This window comes from Citrus sinensis, chromosome 8 (assembly GCF_022201045.2).
Source record: "Citrus sinensis cultivar Valencia sweet orange chromosome 8, DVS_A1.0, whole genome shotgun sequence".
NCBI classification, from domain to species: domain Eukaryota; kingdom Viridiplantae; phylum Streptophyta; class Magnoliopsida; order Sapindales; family Rutaceae; genus Citrus; species Citrus sinensis.
In genome coordinates this window covers 18101300-18125079 of record NC_068563.1, presented here as the reverse complement: position 1 = coordinate 18125079, position 23780 = coordinate 18101300, and the positions used below count along the sequence as shown (strand labels likewise).

The 23780-nt window shown below is 36.4% G+C and overlaps 1 protein-coding gene and 2 long non-coding RNA genes across 3 annotated transcripts; 1 reads left to right on the top strand and 2 right to left on the bottom strand.

Annotated features, from left to right (window-relative positions):
- Nucleotides 1-7749: 7749 nt before the first annotated feature.
- On the bottom strand, nt 7750-13059 carry LOC102614583 (disease resistance protein RPV1-like). Its single transcript, XM_052431673.1, has 5 exons — nt 12315-13059; nt 10957-12031; nt 9565-9849; nt 8583-9440; nt 7750-8474 (listed from the first exon to the last, which is right to left on the bottom strand). Exons 1-5 carry the CDS (start codon nt 12788-12790, stop codon nt 7947-7949), a joined length of 3222 nt encoding a protein of 1073 aa, XP_052287633.1. The 5' UTR covers nt 12791-13059; the 3' UTR covers nt 7750-7946.
- A 2783-nt stretch (nt 13060-15842) lies between these two features.
- On the bottom strand, nt 15843-17623 carry LOC102614872 (uncharacterized). The gene is made up of 2 exons (XR_371633.4): nt 17475-17623; nt 15843-17195 (listed from the first exon to the last, which is right to left on the bottom strand). It is a non-coding gene; the product is annotated as an uncharacterized LOC102614872 (long non-coding RNA).
- A 532-nt stretch (nt 17624-18155) lies between these two features.
- Nucleotides 18156-20630, top strand: LOC102615260 (uncharacterized). Its single transcript, XR_371636.4, has 3 exons — nt 18156-18846; nt 19189-20284; nt 20382-20630. It is a non-coding gene; the product is annotated as an uncharacterized LOC102615260 (long non-coding RNA).
- Nucleotides 20631-23780: the final 3150 nt, after the last annotated feature.

The following is a 23780-nucleotide window of genomic DNA, read 5'->3' as shown; positions in this document are numbered from 1 at the left end:
TTTTTTCGGTAACTCTATAGACCATACAACATTCCACCATTTAGAGTTTGATCCAGAGTTGCTAGGCTCATTAAGGGCTTTGATTTTAAGGGTTATCTAATATCCGCTCCTTATTGAGTAATCTCCACGCTTGTCATAATGCTACAGCATCTCATCCTCCTTTTGGCTTCTTAGAAGAGGAATTTTGAGAATAGCCTCTGTATCTTCTTGCATAAAATGTTGGTTCAGCTTTGCCACATTCTAGTTATTTTCATCATCCATAAGATCAGCTACAGTTATATCAATTGGCAAGGTTGGGGGAGAGATCGATTTAAAAGTGTCCGGTCTTGGTATCCAATTGTCTTCATACACTAAAATGTTACTGCCATTTCCAATACACCACCTCGCTTCTTTTTGAATCACTTGCCTTCCCCATAAAATGCTCCTCCATATAAAGGATGGGTTGGAGCTAGATTTTGCATCTAAAAAGGAGCAGCTTCTGAAATATCTTGCCCGAAGAACTTTGGAAACCAGAGAGTTTGGGAATTGAATCAGCCGCCACCCTTGCTTTGCCACCATAGCTTGATTAAAGCTTGTGAAGTCTCGAAATCCCAATCCTCCCCTACTTTTTGCACAACTCAGCTTGTCCCATCGAGCCCAATGGATGCCACGCTTGTCTTTTTTAGACCCCCACCAGAATTTTGCGATTGCACTCTGAATTTCCTCACATAAGCCTTTAGGGAGCTTGAAAATACTCATGGCATATGTAAGGACGGCTTGAGCAACAACTTTTATAAGGATTTCTTTGCCTCCACTTGAAAACATTTTGTGCTGCCAATTATTAATCTTGCTTAAGACCTTTAGCTTGACTTCTCTAAAAAAGCTTGTCTTCTTCATTCCTATCATCGACGAGAGCCCTAAATATTTTTCATATTTGGAAACCACATTGAGGTTGAAGATGTTTCTTATTGCTGCTTTCTGCTCCTCAGGAATCTTGCCTCCAAAAAACATTGATGATTTTTCAAAGTTAAAAATTTATCCCGACGCCTTTGCATATCTATCAAAAATTTCCTTCAGGTGCTTGCATTCAGTCACTGATGCAGTTGAGAAGACCAAGCTGTCATGCGCAAAAAGTAAATGGGATATTGTGACATCCTCCGCAAATCTTAGGCCTCTGATATGTTTTTTCCTTTCTACTTGTAACAACAAGCTTGAGAAGACTTCTGTACAGATGATGAACAAATATGGGGAGAGGGGACAGCCTTGCCTTAAGCCTCTCTCTGGATGAAAGAAACCTTTTGGGGTTCCATTGATGATTACTGAAAAGGAAACTGAAGTAATGTAGCCCATAATCAATTCCAGCCACTTCCTTGAGAAACCAAGCTTCTTCATTGTTTATTTCACAAAAGGTCATTCAACCCTATCATACACTTTGTTAATGTCCAACTTTAATGCCACCAACCTATTCTTTTTTCCTTGGCTATGTCTTATTTTATGGAGACATTCATATCCAATAATCACATTATCTGATATGAGTCTATTGGGTATAAATGCACTATGATTGGGGGAAATAATTTGCGAAAGGATTGGTTTTAGCCTATTTGTGATAGTCTTAGCTACTATTCTGTATATCACATTGCCAAGGCTAATTGGCCTAAACTCAGTAACCTTCCTTGGCTTGGCTGTTTTGGGAATCAAAGCAATAAAAGTGTGGTTAAGGGTAGCTAAGTTACCTCCCTCGTTGAGGATGTGCATGCATGTTCCTATCACACTGCTCCGAATTGTCTGCCAATGCTTCTGGAAAAAAACAGCGGGCAGGCCGTCGGGACCTGGAGCTTTAGTTGGGCTCATCTGGTACAGGGCTTCCACAATTTCTTCTTCTGTGAATGGCTCCTTCAGCTGGTGGTTCATTTATGTGGTTACCTTTGGACTAATTCCATCTAAAGCACTCTGAATCTGGGTTTGATTTGGGCTGGATGTTGTGAATATGTTCTGGAAATACTCACAAAATTCTTTCTCTACTTCCCCATGATCTTCTGTCTACTGCCCGTGAGAGTTTTCAATGCCCCATATCTTATTTTTTCTCCTCGTTGACGCCTTTGAGTGAAAATACTTGTTGTTTCTGTCACCTTCCTTTAACTATTCTACTCTTGATCTCTGCCTCCAATAAATCTCCTCGTCCATCAACATGCCATTAATTTGATTTTCAAGCCTTCTAATTTGATCTCCATCCATTCTCTGAGCACTGTCGTGCTTTGCATGTTTGAGTTGGTTGATTAACTGATCCTGCTTCTTTTTCCTATCCACAAATTCAGTCTTACTCTAAATTTTAAGGTTGGCTAGAGTATTTTTTACAGCCTGGTGGAAATGCTTTACTGGATTTTCCCTTATTCCTCTCCCCATGGAAGCCCATTCATCTCTCACAATGTTTTTACAAGCTTCATATGAACTCCACATATCCTCGTAATGCTCTCTGTGGATTGATTTTTTGCCATAACTTTGATCTTTTGACCTCTCTCTTACTTCTATTAAAATTGGGCAGTGGTCGGAGACCCAATTTACCAAATTTGTTGCTGCCATATCATGGAAATTTTCACTCCAGTCGTTGCTACATAGGAACCTATCAAAGCGCTCTTCAATGAAGTGTTGGCCATACCTCCTATTTGACCACATAAACGGGTACCCCCTATACCCCACATCGACAAGATTACAAGCCTGAACAGCCTCCCTGAACTTTACTACCATATCTATATTTTTTTCATTCCCCCCTGATTTTTCTTGTAAATTCAATATTTCGTTGAAATCACCGAAACAACACCAAGGGTGAGAGAAGATACCTGCTAACCTCTTCAGCAAAGTCCAAGTGTGGTGTTTTTTATTTTGTTTATGGGTGGCCATACACTCTGGTGCGCCTCCATACCTTGCCATTTCCATTTTTCACGAGTGCGTCAATATGGTGTAAGTTGTAGGATTTTATCTCAACCTCAACATTCGATGTCCAAAATAAAGCTAGCCCTCCCCCTAATCCATTTTTGTCCACAACAAAACAATTGTCAAAATTAAAATGTCTACTTTCTAAGCTAACCTGCTTGGCCCTCATTTTTGTTTTACAACAAAAGAAAATGTCTGGCCTATGCAGGTGGAGAATTTTCTTAATGGCTAATCTCGTTCGAGGCTTCTCCATACCTCAAACGTTCCAACTTAAGAGCTTCATATCTGCCGGCGGGGCTGGCCACCAGCTCCCACCGATTTGTTGTCTGCCATTTCCTTCGGTTCCATATCTGCATTATGCTCTTCGTCAACTAACTTCAGTTGGGTTTTTGCTTGATTAGAACTGAGAGCACATCCACTGCTTGGCTGTTTTTGGGGGCTAAGTCTTCTTTTCTTTTTATTTTCGGGGTTGTGCGCTATCAATGCATTGTTGGGTCTTTTGGTGCACATAGGCCCTTTGACACTTATGGTGGAGGTCTTTTGATTCCTGGCTTGCAGCTTCCACTTTTTAGCTTTGGGCCTAATTTTTTCTTTGCTTGGCCTATTAACCACCTCATCCTCGTCTGATTTGGCTTTAGCAAAATTTTTCAGGCTGTCTTCTAAATTTTTTTCCCTCCAGTTTTCGTTTCCCGCCTGTATTTTCTTGTTTCTGAAGTAGTTGTCATTGTCAGTCACCTCCACTAGCATCTTACTGATTTCCTTTCCCCTACTTTGGGTCTCTATTTGCACGTTTTCTGTCAGCTCTGGATCTGTCATTAATGGCTCTTTGTCAGCTACTTGCCCCTGGTTTTTGCCTTTTGGTTTACCATCGTTACCTTGTTCATTCTCTCTTTGGCTGTGGTTTAGCCCCTGGTTGTTTATTGAGATTGGTGGGTTTTTTTGTGATTATGGGTTGCTGACTGCTATGAAGCTTTCGTTAGCTTGGGCTTGCTCCCTATCACTCTTCTCCTTCATTTTGTTTTGCTTCACCCTCTCTGCCTGTGATATTGCTCTCATCCATGCTCCGTAAGGCAGTTCGTCTTTCGGTTGTCCTTTATACTTCAAACATTCTCTGAATTGGTGCTCAATGTGAGCACAACAGAAGTAGAAGTTTGATAATTTTTCATACAAAACTGGCATTGGAATTTTTACTTCACCTTTCTGTAAATAAACAACCTTTTTTAATGGATGTGTTATATTGATGGAAATTCTAGCTTGAGCAAATGGCCTTATGCATTCCCCTGCATTGTCTGTTTAAACTTCCTCTACTTTACCTATCTTCTTCCCCAACTCTTGGATAGTCTCTCTATTCATGCACATGATAGGAATATTGTGTAGTTGAACCCAAAAAGATGAATGCGTAAAAGGTTGGTTTTTAATATCCCCTATGCCATCTGGTTCAATAAGCACTAGTAATGCTCGATCGAAGTGCCATGGTCCACCCATTAGCACTCTTTTCTTTTCCTCTTCTGAACCGAACTTAAACAAAAATATGTTTTCCCCCATGCTTTCAATTTTAACCTCCTTTACTATTCTCCAGGCATGTTGCATGGCCACTTTCAGGCCCTCTCTGTTCACTTTTCGTGTGAGTAAAACTTTTCCAACCAAGCAGTTAGCAGCCATTTTTTCCCCTCTGGTCTTCATGCTTCCCATGAAAGTTACAATATCTTCCTCTTCTTCTTCTAGAGTTATTGTTTGACATTTTCTAATCAGTTCCTCTGCATCCATATTTAAAATAGAAATACCAACAATAATAGCACCTGCAAAACTATCTCCTACCCCTCTGATTAATCTGCAAAAATTTTAATGATAATAGAAGATGAAAATAGCTGGAAGATAAACAAAAAGAATGGAACAAGAAAAAGAAACACCCAATCAAAGGGTGGCCAAAAGATAAGCCATGACAACTTTACACCACTTTCATTCTAGTACTTTTTTCAGAGAAAAAAGTATTGTAGAAGAAAGAAGAGACAGCGGGTTTCCGTTATTGTCCCTTTTCTTTCTTGTCTCCCACCTTTAAGGCACCCTGGCTAGGCTATCCAATAAAGAATGCCATAAAGCACTTGCAGAATGATGGTGATTTAGACAGCACATGAGAATGTCATGACGGAACCTATATAACAATGTTTTCCAATAATTCTATTATTCTAACACCACCACAGAACCTGACCCTTCCACTAGGTTCATACGCTTAGACTTATTAAGAACTAATAACTAAAGTCAACTTGGAAAGCAATAAAAGATTGCAAGTATTAAAGATATAATTACCAAATGCAGTTACCAACTTTATTGTAATAGGAGTTAGATCAGCCAAAACTCTTTGGCTGTCATCCCATGATCTACTAACTTCTCAGTAACATTAAGAAATTATTAATAGATATTAGAAATTTCATGAAAAAAAACACAACACCCCAATTAGAGAGTTTGATTGTGCAGGATTTTAAATGAAGATATATCATTTCACCATATCATTAGCATGATCATTGAAACTGACGGTGGAAACTTGCAATGGAATGGCGGGGTTTATTTTCTAAAAAATATAACTAATTAAGGTGCATATTCTGTTTTTCATTGTTTGAAATTTTTAAAATTTGGTATTCAATATGATAAATAAAGAATTTTTATAATACATCAGAGCTATCATATCAATCATATAATAAGTAAATGATATTAAAGCACGCGTGCAATTATTTTGACAAACTACCATGCAAGTGGTGGTTATATCAAATTTATTTACACATTTCATGCATCCATTAATTACTTTGTGGTTTTATTAAATTTAATTACATATGTCATACATACATTAACTGGATGTATTGCCTACAATATATTCTAGAATTCGTCTATTAAACAATAATTTATCATAAGTATTAAATCGGAAATTTGTTGTCTTACTTTATTTGACACGAAAAATAATTTTCACAACATTATACACATTGTCATACCTAATTAGTGATTAATTTAAAATAAGATAAATTTAATCCTTAAGAATAAGTTTGTGTCAAATACCAAATGTATCCAACTACGGTGCAATGAGTGCATGTGCATCATACCCCTTTTTTTGTCTTTTTGTGCTACCACCATTAGATACGACACAAAAGTGGTTTCAAGGGTAGAGATGTGTTTATTTGATTACTAATAATCAAGTCCCTATTGTTGGTTGAAAATTTTAAAAAGTCAAAGTTTAAAAAATTTTGTGCCAACGTCTTTCTTTCCAAATACTCTAATAGAGAATCACTAACCATCAATTCATCATCATTATATTATAATACTTATTCTCATAAGTTATAGTTAGGAGACCAAACATGCCGGATAGAACTGGCAAAATGGGTCACCGGGTCGTGTTCGTATCGCGTTACTTTTGTTGGGTCAAATTTAGGTCGACGCAAACACAACCCATTTAATAATTATGTCAAAATATTGAGACCCAAACCTGAAACGAAAAACAAATAGGTTATCCAATAACTTAATATCTTATTCAACAACTTAATATCTATACATTTAACAAATATTACTCACACACCCCCAAACTATTACACATTTACACTGTCTAAAGTTTAAATTATATATATATATATCGATATCACAAAATATACATGTGTATTAATATTTTACACACTTACACTATTAAAGTTCTAAATTTATATAAAATTTTATTAATAAAATACTGTGTATATGTCCATCCTTAAAAAAATTAAAAAAAGAGAATCATGTCTAATATTTGAGTTTTTATGATAATAACCTAAAAATTAATTTAAAATAAAAAATATAATCATGTCATTGTTTTGGTAAATGGGTCAAGGACTTTTAACCCTCACCCTATACCAAAACATTGTGTCAACCGGACCCGGCCTATTTAATAATCATGTTAAATTTAACGACCCATACCTATTTATTCGTATTATATTCGTGCTGGGTAATCAAATCATGTTAAATTTTGCCAGCTCTAATATCATATGCATCGACAAAGACAATAAAAACTAAGATGGATTTTGAATTTTTGTTAAAGTTCTCACTTTTGGTTATTTGTGAAAATGTTTTTTTTTTTTTGAAAAAAATGAACCTATTGACATAATAAAGAGAAATTTTACTTATAAAAATAATAACAATAATCAATTATTGGAAAGCTCTAGAGTTAGGTTGTTCAAAGAGAAAATGGAGAGAATGGAGGAGAAAAGGAGAAGAAGACCCATAATAAAAGACTAAGAAAAATCCAATTGATTTACTTCTTAATTTCATTGTAGATGATAAAGAGAGTGTGAGTAAAAAAATATATAGTTATGTAATATTCTTTATATAAAAAAGTTCAATCTTAAGGCAACAAAAGAAGTAGCTTTAATGAGAATGTCAACTTGTTTCTTATTGATTGCAATTTGTTGATTACAGGTTTAATTGAAAATGAAAAAACAAAAAATATCTGAAAGATTGTAGAGACAAGGGTAGAAGAAAGAGGAAAAAGAAATTACTTCAGTAACCTGTAAATACAGGAAAGTGTAAGGGGTGCAGTCAGAAAAGACAAGAAAAGGGTACTGTGCACCAGTAGCATTGATCCTAAATTAATGATTACAAACCTCAAAAACTCAACAATTTTATAGTCACACGAATAGTAATTTTCACTGAAAAAGTAAGTATAATTAAAATGATTTTAATCATGAACTATTCTTAATCAGCGCATGTTTTGTAATTTCAAATGTGAGATTATGTTATTACATGGATATGTAACTTTTGGGATCCAGACTTGAACTGAATACAAACTACCAAATGCAAAAAAAAAAAACAAAAAAAAAACAAAAAAACAAAAAGAATTCATAAATGTACATCCTTAATTAATTAACATTTATTTTTGAATTTACTGATTCATCCATCCAATAACAATTAATAAATATTACATAAATGAACGTACTGATAAACGCATATATAGAAAGAAGACAAAGACAAGGTCTACGGAATGATTTTTTTTGGCAAAAGAATACTAGCTCCGATGGAGTTGAAGAATATTAATATTTAAGTCTTTTGGGGCGTCGAGAATCTTGAGCGTACACAAAATCAATCCCACATTTTTTCACTTCGCAGTCCAGGCATTGACTATGTGGACAACGAATGCCAAAGTAGACCTCATAAACCTCCTCAAAACTCTCAACTAAATCCTCACTATCAGATAAATAAGATCTCAAAAACACGCTATCTGCCTCAACATAACTAATTATCTTCAAAAACACATGATCTGACTCAAGATAACTAAATTCTCCCAAATACCAAGAGTGGAGATGTCCATAACTACCTTCGGATTTCACTTTCAAATCACAGTATAAATAGCCTTTCCAGTAATGATGGTGGTCTGGAACTGAAAATGCTATAACAGCGCAAAAAGCAAAGCCCATCAATTTATTATAGCCTGCTGGTGCTGGTGGCGGCGGCGGCGGCGTCTCCAATGTTACAGAAGATCCCATACTTTGATATCTAAACAACTTTAGAATTTCATCCCCAGGGAAATAGATACCTCTGCAGCTTGCATAATTATATGACTGCATCACAAAAATCAAAATATTAATTTTTAAAAAAGGGTTAACTTTAATAAATAAATAAATAAAGACAAAAGAAAATAGAATAAGAGGATTGAGTTAGAGACAAACCTGCTTCATCCATCTATCTTTGATGATTTCACTAAGCTCACTCAGGTCCAATTTCAAACAATTACTCAAGTCAACAGATAAATAGAATTTTGATGACAAACTTGCAGGTAATGCTTCCAGCGATGTGCAACCACTTGCATCCAAATCATGTAGATTGCACGGAAGCTCTGGTAAGGTTTGAAGCATCTTACAATCACTTATAAAGAGCGATGTCAATTTAGAAAGATGTCTGATGCTTTCTGGTGCTCTCTCCAAATTGCTATTGTCACTTAGACTCAATATTTGTAGCGAGGATAACTGACCAAGGCTTTCTGGTGGTCGTCTTATAGCAGTTCCTTCAACTCTCAACTCCTCCAAGGCTTTTAAATTTCCAAGTTCATCAGGCAATCTCTTAAGTTTTGGGCAATAAATGATTTCAAGAGATGTAAGAGATTTAAACATACTCAGGCTGCTCGGGAGACTCTCAAGACTTGTACAGTCGTGAATCTTTAGTGTGTCGAGTTTGGATAGGCGATCGATGGAGGAGGGCAGTTCTTTGATTCCAACATGTGTTAAATCTAAACGATGTATACCAGAAGATGAGATCTCTGGAAAGTTCTTCAAATTTGAGCAACCCCGAAGCACAAGTCGCTTGAGATACTTTGATTGAATGCTAGTTGGAAGAGTCCTCAGGCTTTCGCAGCGATCTAGATCAAGGACTTCAAGTTTATTTAGATATTGAATAGATGAGTGAGTCTCCGTCAAACTTGAACAGCCGCCTAAATCCAATATCTCAAGATTTTGTGCTAGGGAGAGGTCTGGGAGCTTCGTCAGCAACTTGGAGTACCAGAGGTCTATCTTTTTTAAGTTTACAAGGTTCTGCCCCAAAAACAAATATAACAATTACTATTATTATAAATTAACAGACACTATCACGAATATTAATTATAGCATCAATTGTATTTAGAATTTATTACTGAAAGGATTTCAAATAAATATGTACCTGAACATCATCCCAAAGCTGTTTAACTTTGCTACCCGGCATTTTAAGTGAAACAAGATTCTCCGCATGTATATCCAACGTTTTCAATGGATATTGATGCCACTCGAAATACCTCACCTCAGTAAATGGCACTCCCTCTAAAGAAGACACCATGCATTTGTTCTCAGATCCATAGAATTTTAAGAATCTCAATTCAGTCATCTTTGAGAAAGTATATGGATTTATTTGTATCTCACTATTGGCTTTGCCCATATCTAAAGAGATGCCCTTGATTGCTTCAGTCCCCTAACAATCAAATAGCAGGTTATAAGTTGGTATATAATTGAAGCAAACAAGTAAACAATTACTTTCAAGTGGTCAAACACAAACAAAGATATAACTATTAATTTATAATAAACTATTGGTGTAAGTTCTTTAAAATTGCAAAACATAAAATTCAAGAAAATGCTTAATATGTAAATTGTAAAATTAATTTACAACATTTCCATGAAATATTATTCCATTCAATTAGAAATACATGATCTGTATTTTAATATTTCATTTTAATTAAGGGTCGGCGCAGAGCTTGAGTTGAAAAGGAATAGCAATTCTTTTCCAGTGAAAATTAAGGTAAGGGGCTGGGCTTGAGTTAAAAAGGAAAAGTAATTTTTTTCCCCAGTGAAAAATTAAAATTTTCCCCCCTCTCTCTCCAAAAGCGCTCTTTGCTTTGGAGATTTTGAACTTAGGGTTGGCAAAAAAGCCCAGCCCGCATAGGTTGGGTCTGGATATGGGCTCAAAAAATGTAAAGCCCGCATACACTGGGCTTGGCAAAAAAACTTGGGCTTATCCCGATTTTTTTAAATTTATAAATAAAAAATAAATTTAATTAAAATAAAAAAAAACTCAAAATACTAAATTAATTTATTTTTTTATATTAATATTTGTTATTTATTAAGTTGTATTCTAATGTGTTATGTATTAGACTATGATTTTATTATGTATTAGATAATTATCTTTAATTAAAATATATTTTCTTAATTAAAAAAATTATTTTATAATTAATTACAAAGCCCAGGACCGGCCCAAGCATGTCTAGGCCCGATCCATCCAAATTTGAACGAACTTTTAAAGGAACTGGGCTTTGCTTGAATAATGTGGGCTTGAAAAAGTTCGACCCAAGCCCACAAATTGCCAACCCTATTTGAACTTAGCCCAACAAGGGCATGTTCCCAACTGGGGGGGGGGGGAGGGGGGAACGATCTATCTATTTTATTTTACTAATTTTTTAATATTATTCTTCCAATAATTTTAAGCAGAATTAATTCTATTCTTATTCAAATGGAAAAATCCAGACAAACTAATACTATAAATATAACATAAATAAGATACAATTTAAAACCTATTATTGCTTACCTTATTTTTCTTCAAAACTTCACAAATATCCTTGTGATACCACAGCCGACTACGCTTTCCTGAATGATCGATAGATTCTTTTCGAACAATTTCTCTTCCCATTTCTCGTAGCAAGTCATGCATTCTTATCTGGTTATCTAAGCAAGTTATGAGAGACTTACCATCAAGAACACTTAACTCTATTTTAACTTCGAAGCCAATGGCATCAAAAAAGCTTATCACCACATCTCTACGCTCTCCTTTTAAGAAAAATGCAATATCTAGAAAAACATTTTTCTGAGAGTCATCCAAGCTATCATAACTTATTTTTAACACCTCTTGGATTTCCACGTCAGGAATTACTTCCAGTTTTCTCATTGCACTTTCCCATTCCTCTTTGCTATTTCCGCATAGATGGCGACCCAAAACTTTAAGAGCTAAAGGAACTCCCTGCGCATATTTTATTGCCTTGTGTGTGAGCTTCGAATAACTTGCATCGAGATGGGCTCCTCTAAAAGCATATTGACAAAAAAGCTTATGAGCATCAACATATACTAATTCCTTCATCTCATATATTTGACTGGCCCAACAATTTTGAAGAACTTGTTTATCCCTTGTTGTTATTATTACTCGACTCCCTGAAGCTAACTGATCAAGGCGTCCAATTAATGATTCTATTTGTCTTGAATGATTCACATCATCAAAAACAACTAGAACCTTCTTGCGAGCAAGTCTCTTGAGCTGAAACCGGACGTTCCTCACATTTCCATCATTCAATAACTTGGACAGAAGTTGCTTTTGTAAGTCCTTTATTCTGTCCGTTTCTTCTGCATCTCTAACATTATGCACAAAGTAAGAACCTTCAAAACGTCTAGAGATTTTGTTAAAAATAGCATCAGCAATTGTTGTCTTGCCTATACCACCCATGCCCCAAATCCCCAATATGTAAACACCTGCAGACCCAGTGCATACCAATGATTCAATTTCTTTAATGGGCCGTTCAACCCCAACCAAGTCTGTGTTATCACTTTGAAAAGTATCATCAAGCCTCTCCAAAATTTCATTGGTAATTTCCTTAATAAGTTTAGATTCAGGCCTAGTAAAAAAATAACAGCAACTAGTTCAAATATATATAAACGAGACAGAGAATCATGTGTTTGTAATTAGTTGCACTATAAAATAACTAATTTAATGTGAAGAACAATTTCATCAAATAAAACAATTGGAAAAATTAATTAAATATGCAAGATAATAACCTAATCTTCACAAAAATGATTTAATTAATAAACTATTGTTAAGTTAAACCCATTCTTATAATGTCATTTATTGCGCATACTAGATTAATTGATAGTAAGAATTAGATAGAAGATCGTTGTTACCTAATTACATGAGAATCAAAGCCAGAAAGATTGGCTGCTTCGGTCAAAGCATTCCTCCATCTTTGCAACTTCTGTGGAAATCGTTCTTCGAGCTTCGAAAAAAAATCTCCAAAATTCCCCGTTTGCCTTCTCACGTGTGAAGGGTCAACGCGATAGAAAACTGGTATCACAATCTGTCCATAACCGTGCTTGCATTCGAGGATCTGTAAGAGTTCATCGAGACAGCATCCTGAGGAAGCATATCTTTCTGAGAAAATGACAATTGAGATGGTTGATGCTTCAATTGTATCAAGCAGAGACTGTGAAATTTCATCTCCTCTCTTAAGATCGTTGTCAATGAAAGTTTCAATTTTATTTTGACACAGAGCAGAATAAAGATGGCTGGTAAAGTTGTCACGGGTGTCGTCTCCTTTGAAACTAAGAAAAACTTCATACTTATTACTGTTTCGGGGAGATGAAGAAGAAGAAGAATCCATAAGAGAGACAGTGAGATTTCGACGAGATGAAATCAATTACTAAAATGAGCGTGACAATGATTATGTTGTTGCAAACAAATAAGCTGCTGTCTTCTTCTTCCTCTGTTTGAGTTCTTGAATTTCTTTCCTGCCTTGGCTTCTATGAATTGAATTCCCCTTGGCGCCTTTAACTTCTATGCTTCATCTTTTCTTTATTTTCGTTGTTACTGCTCTTCTATGTTATTTGCCCGTTGCTGCTGTTCTCTGTGTTTGCAGTTGCCGCTTTCTTGTTGACTCTGTCTTGGCCCCTTTACTGTCACAATCTTGCCCGTTTTATAGATAATTTTGTGCTTAGCTAATACAGGTGTCAAGCTAGCCAAACTACACCTGTCTCCATTTTAATCTCCTGCATACTAACTTTATCACCCAAAATTTATCTACTTAAATTATAGATAATCATATGAATTTATGCTAGTAATATTTTATTCACTAACAGTAAGCCTTCCATCGTTTTATAATTTAAAATAAAATATAATACAATATTTTGGCAGTTGTTGATGTACGTGTCATTATCTCTAAGTCATCTATGTTTATTTCGGGCACCGTAGAAAACAAAGAGAAGCAAGTTTACCAATATGACTCGGATGAAGAATTCACGGGGCTCAAAGCTTTGGAGCAAAAATATAGGTGCCAGTCGATTAATTTTTGAACCTGAGCTTTTAGATTGATCAAGGATCAACCTTTTAATTTCAAGTAAGGCTAGAGCCTTTGAAAATTAATTTTTAAAAATTTTTCAGCTGCTGAAGTTGTAGGTTAATCACGGATTTAACCTTTTAATTTCAAGTAAGGCTAGAGTCTTGAAAGTTAATTTTTTATAATCAACTTTGCAGTTGCTGAAGCTGTAGGTTAATCATGAATTTAACTTTATAATTTCAAGTAAGGTTAGAGCCTTGAAAAGTTTTTTTTTTTTTTTTTAAATTTTCAGCTAGTGAAGCTGTTGGTTAATCATGGATTTAACATTTTAATTTAATGGCCATGAAATATGAATTAATAGATTTAATTGTAATGAATTAAATCTATCATTTCAATCTTGCAAGTATAAGAATATTCATTTCCCCAGTAAGGAAGATCGTTGTTGTATTGATATATATGCGTATATTTATAACTCTTCCAGTTTAGTCATAAACTAATTGGAAGTTTTATACATAGTAAATGCACAGATTGCTAGTATTCCAGGGTCCTGCTAGTTTTTTCCCTTCCATGTCCGAGAGCCAATAAGTACCTTTTGATTCAATTTCGACAATCTTATAAGGACTTTCCCAATTTAGACCTAACTTTCCAGAAATAAACTCTTGATTGTTGTAGAAGATTTTCTTGAGGACTAAATTTCCCAAATGAAATTTTCTGTGTTTGACCTTTTCATTGAAGACTGACTTGGTTCTTTGATGACATGCTTCTAAATGGATCAGTGCTTGCTCTCTTCTTTCTTCATTTGATGTATTGATTCTGTGCGTTGGTTTTCCGAAAATCTTTGCTCTCCATTATAATTTTGGTTGGATTTTGATGCAAGATTCTTCTTTTCTTCTTCCCGTGCTACATACTTATGTGCTCGAGTTAGTAGATCCCACATACAACTTGGTTTATTTTTGACAAGTGATTCAAAAAGCGGGTGATTTGTTGGAAGTCCTCACTTAAAAGCCACTATTGCAAGCTGGTCATCACAGTTTTCAACCTTAGCGAATTCTAATCTAGATCTTCGGATATAATCTTTCAAACTCTCCATATGCCACATTTGCACTGTAAACAAATAATCTAATCCTTTCTTCATGTCTCGATGAGTTGAATACTGCCCTATGAATGTTGAACATATATCTATAAATGAGTGGATTGAATTTGATGGTAAGCTATGATACCAATTTAATGCTGGTCCTTCAAGACTAGAGGGGAATACACGACACATTAAAGCATCGTCATGCTCATACAAAGCCATTGTCTGCCTATGATGTCTAACGTAGTTTATTGGATCTGACATTCCATTATAAAACCTGATCTTGGCATAACAAATTTTTTTGGAAGTTGTATTTCCAAAATTTTTTTACTGAGAGGGGAATTTACGGCCTTCAATATCTCATCTTCAAGTCGTAATATTTCTGAATTTTTTATGCGCTTTACTTTTTTCATTTTCTGCTACATTAATTTCTCAATATACTTGGAAGAAAGTTTGTTTTTCCGTGAGGTCTTGGAACTGGATGATGATGTCTCGTCACTTTCAGTTGTTGAAGTTGAAATCAAAGATTTGTTTCGACAATTTTGAATTCTTCTTTTCAAGTTCTTATGTGGATTTTCCTGACTTAATTCTATACGTTTTTCATTCGTCAACTCCAACGGATGGGTCGCTGATTTTCCATTTGTACGTTGCAACTTGGCAGGCTCTTCTTGATTTAATTGATTCAACTCTGTCCGATTCTCTTTCATTTGTTGTTCCAGAGTTGCTGTAAGATGTTGCTTTAATGAAGCTTCAATCTGGATTAAACTCTGATTTTGGAGTGATAACTGTTCTTGGGGTGCTAAGAACGAATCAACCCGAGTTCTTTCCTCAAGGGTTTTCGTCTCGTGTTTCTTTGGGAGTGTTGGTTCTTGCGATGGTTATGCCATTCTTGTATCTTGAAAGTTAAATACGGTGTACGCTCTGAGTATTGTGCCTTGAGCTTGTTAGAATCGCCTCTCAACGAAAGCACCAATTGTTGTTGCAAACAAATAAGCTGTTGTCTTCTTCTTCCTTGTTTCTTCCTCTATTTGAGTTCTTGAATTTCTTTCCTGCCTTGGCTTCTATGAATTGAATTCCCCCTTGGCGCCTTTAACTTCTATGCTTCATCCTTTCTTTATTTTCGTTGTTGCTGCTCTTCTTCTATGAAACGACCCGCCCCGAACCTCAAGGTGAGTTTATTTAACCTCATCCAAACTGGATTGATAATAATCTAATTAATAAGGATTCTGCCAAAAATTCGGCAGAGCCTCTTTTATATATATAACACTCCCAATCTGAAAATATGTAAAACGAACACTCTCAAAATAATTCAATACACAACAAACTCCAACGTTTAACATTCTCAACCAAAACGTTGAGTTTTACTCAAGATATCTCTAGAGTCTCAAAAGATAATATTATAACTAATATTAATATCTCAGTTTATTCGTAATCCCAAAAGAATAATATAACAAAATTATATAATCCCAAAAGAACGAGATAACCAAGATGTCCCAACAAAATCATTTATATCTTCTAACACGATCACGTGGCCAAGACTCAAAATATATTTATAGTTGCTGGGTCAGTCTGGTATACCTGCAACCTCCTGGTGGGGGAAAAAATATAATAAAAACGGGGTGAGTATAAAACTCAGTGAGATCAGTGAGTGGATAGTAGTTTTTTAAAATTAATTCTTATTTTAAAAAAAATAGTCATATAATTTCCAAACACGATTTCATCAAACCATATGCGAGAAACCAGTAATAAATCATTTAACATTTAAATCAGATTACTAACCATGAAGGACATATATAATATCGTACCAAATAACCATGGAAATCATATCACAATATCATATAAAATATACAAATCTGAAAATCATCACCAAACAAGTACTCAAGGAAATAATCTCGTCGTATCCGGACCTCAACGAATGGACAATGACGTATTATTTGAGTACCGTCACACCCCGGAACTACACGAATAGACAGGGAAATACCATTTCATATCTCATAATATCTGTGCATGCATAATCTAGTCCCCAAGGGACAAGAGCGCCCAAGCACACGGCCCAAAGCCTTTGTGTGTACTCAGACGGGCCCCAAAGGCCTGTATCTCATTCGTATCATATGTATCTTAATATCTGTTTGTATCTCATATTTGTATCTTTGTAATTATTATACCGCATGCATATGCTCCTAAAAGACAAAAACGCTCAAACACACGACCCAAAACCTTTATGCGTGTTCAGACGGGCCCCAAAGGCCTCTTATTTCATTTGTATCATTGTATCTAAAGGGAAGGGTAATGTCCAATAATTTTAAAAACAATCTCTATACTCATATTCATGTATATTCTAATCATACTTTAAATCATACATTTCTTTTCATTATCATATCTAAATCCACTTTTCTTATCTTTAAAACACTATCATATTTCATTCAAAGTTGACACGGAAAACCATTGACCAAACATTTTAATATAATATCAATGCGTGTATAAAATTCATTTCAAGAAAATCATTAAATCAGAAAATTTAAAATACTTATTTCGCAAACATGCTTTACTATGCATAATTAACTATAAAAATAGGTTTTGTATATTCCACTCATAGTGACGATGTTCAGACTTGGTCATCGTCCACGTCTACGGACCGATTCTCGCTCGCAGATCCCCCTAAATCAAGGAAACGACATAATTATTTTTCGTAAATCGAAATTACGACTAAATTTTATGCAATAAACTCAAAACAAACATCTATTCATAATTTACAACTCCCGTGTCTGATAAAATTAATAAAGTACCCTCGAATCCGTAAATCATTAAAATACTTTGAAATCATAAATCACCGAATTACCCTCGGAATCCTAATTACACCCAATCCTCAATTTCGGAAATTATTAAAATATCCGCAGGCTCATAAATTACAAAATCGCCCTCATAGTGTGAAATTACCGAAATGCCCTTGCCGGTCAACGGTCACCAGAATTTAGTCAACGCTGGCTGAGAAGCTCAAGTTTAGAAGTTCCAATCACGCTGAATCTAATAGTGCCGGCGGTGAGCTTCCACGCGCGGCAACGACGCCGAAATCTAGCTTGGCAGCCGTGAATTTCCAACAATGGGCCGGCGGCGAAACAGTGACTCCCGGTGATTGTGGATGGTCGGGAATTGAAGAGGGAGTCGTGGGGAACAAAACTGAGATTGTGGCATGGTCAAATTCCGGTAGAATCAGCGGCGGTGGTGATGGGTTTTGGCCGCGGTTTCTCAAGCCTTAAACGGCGGTGTTGCGGTCAATTTTCGGCGAAGATGACAGCTGAAGTATGACCAGCGTCTCATGGGCTTTCGATTGATATCTTGCTCAACCGGAGGGGTGGCTGGAAATTGAAGATATGGCCGGGTCACGTTTGCCGATCGGGTCGGGTTTTGGCAGCTTCCCCTCTCTCTCTCACGTGTGAGTATATTCCCCTATTTCCAGCTCTTTTCTTTTACTTATAAAATCCTTAACCGCCTCATTTTCATTTTTAATTTCCACATATGTTACAGTATATGCTTCATCTTTTCTTTATTTTCATTGTTGCTGCTCTTCTATGTTATTTGTTGTTGTTGCTGTTCCCTGTGTTTGCACTTGCCGCTTCCTTGTTGCCTCTGTCTTGGCCCCCTTTACTGCACAATCTTGCCCCTTTTATAGATAATTTTGTGCTTATTTAATACAGGTGTCAAGCTAGCCAAACTACACTTGTCTTCATTTTAATCTCCTGCATACTAACCTTATCACCCAAAAATTATCTATTTAAATTATAGATAATAATATGAATTTATGCTAGTGATATTTTATTCACTAACTGATTATGCTTGGAAGTTGGAATCTTTATGAAAGTCTCGCGATAATCAATTTCATCTCACTTTCGTAGGCAATAATTTCACAGAACATGTAGCTTTGTTGGCTTTTAACCTTTGGAAAATGCTTCTCAGCGAGAATGCTGAGAGAATGCCGAGAGAAATGGCATTACTGTATGTCGTTTCTCTTCCCCCCCCCCCCCCCAATGTGAACTTTTGCTGCTTTAACTTTTTCCACATTTTTTACTCTCTGTCCCCCCAAGTTTGATTCTAGCTGAAAAGCACTACTCCTCACGTGAAAGGATTGAGTTGGGATTTCTCTCTCATTTCACAAGCAGAGAGAACGACATTAGGGCAGGAGTATTTGCTCATTCACGTGAAAGGATTGAGTTGGGATTTTTCTCTCATTTCAGAAGCAGAAAATGGGCATTAGCAGCCTAGCAGGAGACAGGAGTAGTTCATCACCAGCTTGAAGTAAAACACCCAGCTGGTAAAGAGTATTTTTTATTTTTCCTATTATTTTTTGTTATATGATAATGAAATGATAATGATAAATTTGATTAAGAAATTTTTAGTTTAAATTTTGTGCTGGATTTAGAATTTCTTTTAATATAAATGTTGTGTTTGATTTAGAAATCTTTTTATTTAGAATTTTTTTAATTTAAATGATATGTGGGATTTAGAATTTTTTAATTTAATTTTTTGTTTCGATTTTGTTTCAACCAATACAGGGCTTTTAGGCTACTATAATGTAAGAATGTAATTTGTGAAAAAATTTTAGTTTTAAATTTTTATTTTTGATTTTACATATATAATTTTTTTAATTTTGTAGGGGCCTATATACCCAACCCAAGGTGGTGTGCACTAGGGGTGGGCAAAATATCCGATCCGACCCGATTCGATCCGAAAATTATCGGGTTCGGATCGGATCGGATCGGGTTGTTAATTAAATCCGATCGGATGAATTTGTGAAAACCCAATCAGATCATGATATCCGATCCGAGAACCCGATCCCGTTGACACACAAAAAAAAAAAATTAGAAACAAGAACATAAAAAAGGAAAACCGAAACCTAAATTGCAACAAAGCCCCTAAATCCTAACCCAGAAATCCTAAACTCTCAACGCACACCACTCAATCCAGACACAAAGTGTTACAAACAAACACAACTAAACGCATTAAACCATTAACAACACTAGAAAACAGCACACGGCAGTGACTGCACAAGGCACAAACAACATCCCTCAAACACACGATAACCTCCCTCAAACAGCCTCCCCTTAAACGACATCAAACGGCACAAGGCACAACCAGCCTCGCTCATGACCCATTATCGACAGCCACACGGCCCACACACAGTGCCTCCCTCAAACAAATGACAGCCACACGGCCCACAAACAACACCTCCCTCAAACAAACGACAGCCACACGGCCACCAAACACAGCAACCACTGAAAGTTGACGCCAATCGAAGCTAGCTCCGTGAGGATCGTGACCCGATCTATCGATTCGTTGCTACTAGGTACTATATCTGCTAACCTCCATGCCTTGAATCCTCCACCATTACCCGATTCGGTTCGAGCTCCATTCGAACCTGCAAGCTGCAACCCGAATTTTGGCTGCTGACATTTGAGTTTTGAAAGCTTGAGTTTGGCGTTCATACTTGGTAGTTGGCGTATTTTCATTATATATTATATCTAATCCGAACCCTACCCAATCCGAACTCAATCCGAATTTTTCACCCAATCCGATCTGATCCCAATTATATTCGGATCGGGTTATAAATTCGGGTTGAATTCGGATGAACTTTTATCCAACCCGATCAACCTGAAATCCGATTGGGTTGATCCGAATCCGACCCGAATTTGATTTTGCCCAGCCCTAGTGTGCACAATATTTTTCAACCATTTCCTTATAATTAGCACCAAGTAAGTTTTCATCTTAAAATCACAATTTGTTAGTGTATACTTATATTTTTTAATTTCTACAATTTCATATCATGTTTTAATTTTTTATATATTACAGCAACCACTCCCTCCGTATGCTTTGCAACCACATTATCATTCTCATTCGATGACGTACGAAGGATCTGGAAGTGGAAGTGTCCAAAATTTGCTACATCAACAACGTAATAAAGACAACAATGAATGTGATTGATGTTTGACTTATATTTTATTCGAACTAATTACAGTGATGAACATGTAATTGCACAATTGTATTTTCAATAATGAAAACATATTTTCACAAGTAATTACCAACAAAAATTTTATACCCAAACAGAAATTTTCACCAAATAATTACCAACAAATATTTCAACTTGTAATACATATACCAATCGATAATTTTCACCAAGTAATTACCAACAAAAATTTATACCCAACCGACAATATACCAAAAAATTTTCAGAACCACCCAACACAAAAAACCATACCCAGAATGCTTGTAAATCTGCAATTTTACATGCAAATTTGATAAGGTCCCAGTCAAAGTGTTAATAATAGTTGTTCTGTTCAGGGTAAGAACGACCACACAAGTTGAATTTGAGTAATACTGAATGCCTTTATTAAGGAGTACTGGAGCTTATTTATAGTAAAAGAAATATAGCAAAACAACTCAACTAAACAACCGAAATTGTAGGCTAAGATAACAACCTTGACTCAACAACTAGCTAAATATCCTAACTAGTCGGGTAACAGAATAAAATAAATCAATAACGATTCTCCACCAAGTCGGCAACGATCTCACGAAGATTGCTCCAGACTTATCCTTTTGCTACTTGCATGCTGCATGCATAATTCCATGCACCGTTTGGTATGCTTCTTGCATGTTGCATGCATAATTCCATTATGTTTCACATGTAACCTTCATGCTTAGTGCTTGGCTTTGATACTCTTGACGACCTTCGTATCGTATCAATACCCCCTCCACGAAGTGGACCATTGTCCTCAAGGGTCAAGTGAGGAAACTGTTACTTGAGTACTGTAGTATCCTCCCATGTTGTTTCCTCATGTAGTAACCGTTATCAGCGCACCAAACTATGTTCGTGAAACCTACCACTGCGTTTGAGCCAATGCGTATCAATAATAACATCAGGCTCAAGTATGAGTACACCTTGTAATAAAATATTGACCTTTTCAAAATTTCCTGTGCATGTCAGTGTTTACCCATTTGCGACCCGTACTGAAAATCCAGTAGTGGGCACAATTGGTAGCCGCAACATGTTAGCCATCCGAGAGCTGATGAAATTGTGAGTTGAGCCGCTGTCAATAAACACTATGATGTGATAAGGTCCTACCTTGGCCGTTACACGCATAGTTTGGGGGGCTGTCCATCCTGTCAGTGCATATAAGGTAATTTTGGGGTCGGTTGGTTCTAATCCTTTCTGCAATTCATCAGGTACCTCTTCACATGTGGAGTCTTCACTTGTTACTTCACTCTCAAGAAGCAATAGTTGTGGACCTTGACACTTATGTCTTGCTGTGAATTTTTCATTGCAGTTAAAACAAAGTCCTTGCGCTCATCGGCGTTGCATTTCGTCCCATGACAGCTTTTTGATGGATCCAGGTAATGGAGCACGAGCGTTGCTTGATAGTGATGCTATTGTACGGTTGTTATATGGATAACGCAGCAGCCTTCTCTGTCGTGATAATTGATCATCCTTCATACGGGCTAAGTTAATCGGCTCTTTTAGTGTTTTTGGCCCTAACATCCAGATACCTTCTGATATTTTCGGTTTCAATCCCCCCATAAAAGTTCCCACTAATGCCTTTTGTGTCCAGCCCTGCACCATTTTCCCAAGCCTTTCAAATTCTTTTTGGTAATCACGAAGCGAACCCGTCTGTATCACCCTTAATAGTGCCTCATCATAGTCTTCACAATCTGTAGGACCAAAACGGGCCCATAATTCTTCCACAAATGCTTCCCACGTAACTGTCCTTCCTTCTCTTGATAGGCCCGTCGTAACCATTGCCACCACTGATTGGCTTCCCCTTCAAGATGGAATTAAGCTAGTGATACTTTCTGCTCATCCGTTGCCTCTTGATATTCAAAGAATTGCGTTATCCGGTTGTACCATTCTGTTGGATCCTCGCCTGAGTACCGTGGACAATCCAGCTTGACTGCTTGAGACGCAAATTGATGGCGACCCCTTTCAGCCTCTTCACGAAGTGGCCGTGACGATCCCGTCTGATCATGGATACTATGACTTGGTGTTCCCCTGGAAACTCCAATGGAGTCAGCCAACTTGCTAAGTGTTTCCTCAAGGTGGTGTAGCTTGTCGTTGACCCCTAGCTCCATGCGTTTCATGCTGTCTTGTAAGTTACCGAGCTCCCCTTCTAAGTACTCAATTTGTTCTTTGTTGGTTGTCATAGTTAACCTCGCTCTGATACCACTTATAAAGTCCCAGTCAAAGTGTTAATAATAGTTGTTCTGTTCAGGGTAAGAACGACCACACAAGTTGAATTTGAGTAATACTGATTGCCTTTATTCATGAGTACTGGAGCTTATTTATAGTAAAAGAAATACAACAAAACAACTCAACTAAACAACCGAAATTGTTGGCTAAGATAACAACCTTGACTCAACAACTAGCTAAATATCCTAACTAGTTGGGTAACAGAATAAAATAAATCAATAACGATTCTCCACCAAGTCGGCAACGATCTCACGAAGATTGCTCCAGACTTATCCTTTTGCTACTTGCATGTTGCATGCATAATTCCATTATGCTTCACGTGTAACCTTCATACCTAGTGATTGGCTTTTATACTCTTGACGACCTTCGTTTCGTATCAAAATCAAACCTCAACTGTCAATAAGCCACCATCCAGTGTGCAAAACTAGGCTCAAAGTTCAGAATTTTCTGATAAAGATCAAATTTTAAAGGCGAATCAAACCTCAGTTGTCAATAAGGCACCATCCAATGTGAAGAACCAAGCTCAAAGTTCAAAAATTTCTGTTAAATATTAAAAATTTGAAGGCAAATCAGAGTGCTGCACCTACTAACATTGGTGAAGGATGGAGTGGCATCGAATGACTCGGCATCTTTGGTGAAGAAACAGGGTAATGATGGGAAGAACCAGAGGACTGGAAACGATGCAAGGGTAGTGGTGAAGCAGGGGAATGAGGGTTGGATTGATGGAGAATAGGGGAGAAAAAAAATTCACCGAGAAAGTACCTTCAACACGTCAAGAATCGGCCAATTGTTAGGTTTTTGGAAAGAAAAGTTTTCCTTTTTTGGAAAAGGTTAAAGAAATTTGGAAATGGAGGTGTAAGGTTAAAAAAAAAGAGTGATCGATTTTATGTAGAAAAATGCGTAATAAAAGGAATGTTGCCACATGTAAGGAATGGATGATTTGCTTCTTGAGATGATTTTGATCCAACGATAAAGGTAAGAAAGCAGCTGAGAGGGTGTCAGGAGTACAT

Coding starts and splice junctions, on each gene's coding strand:
- LOC102614583 (XM_052431673.1), bottom strand. CDS start 12,790: ATGGATTCTTCTTCTTCTTCATCTCCCCGAAACAGTAATAAGTATGAA. Junction 12,032..12,314: donor TTTGATTCTCATGTAATTAG/GTAACAACGATC, acceptor TTTTTTTACTAG/GCCTGAATCTAAACTTATTA. Junction 8,475..8,582: donor AAGATAGATGGATGAAGCAG/GTTTGTCTCTAA, acceptor TTTGTGATGCAG/TCATATAATTATGCAAGCTG.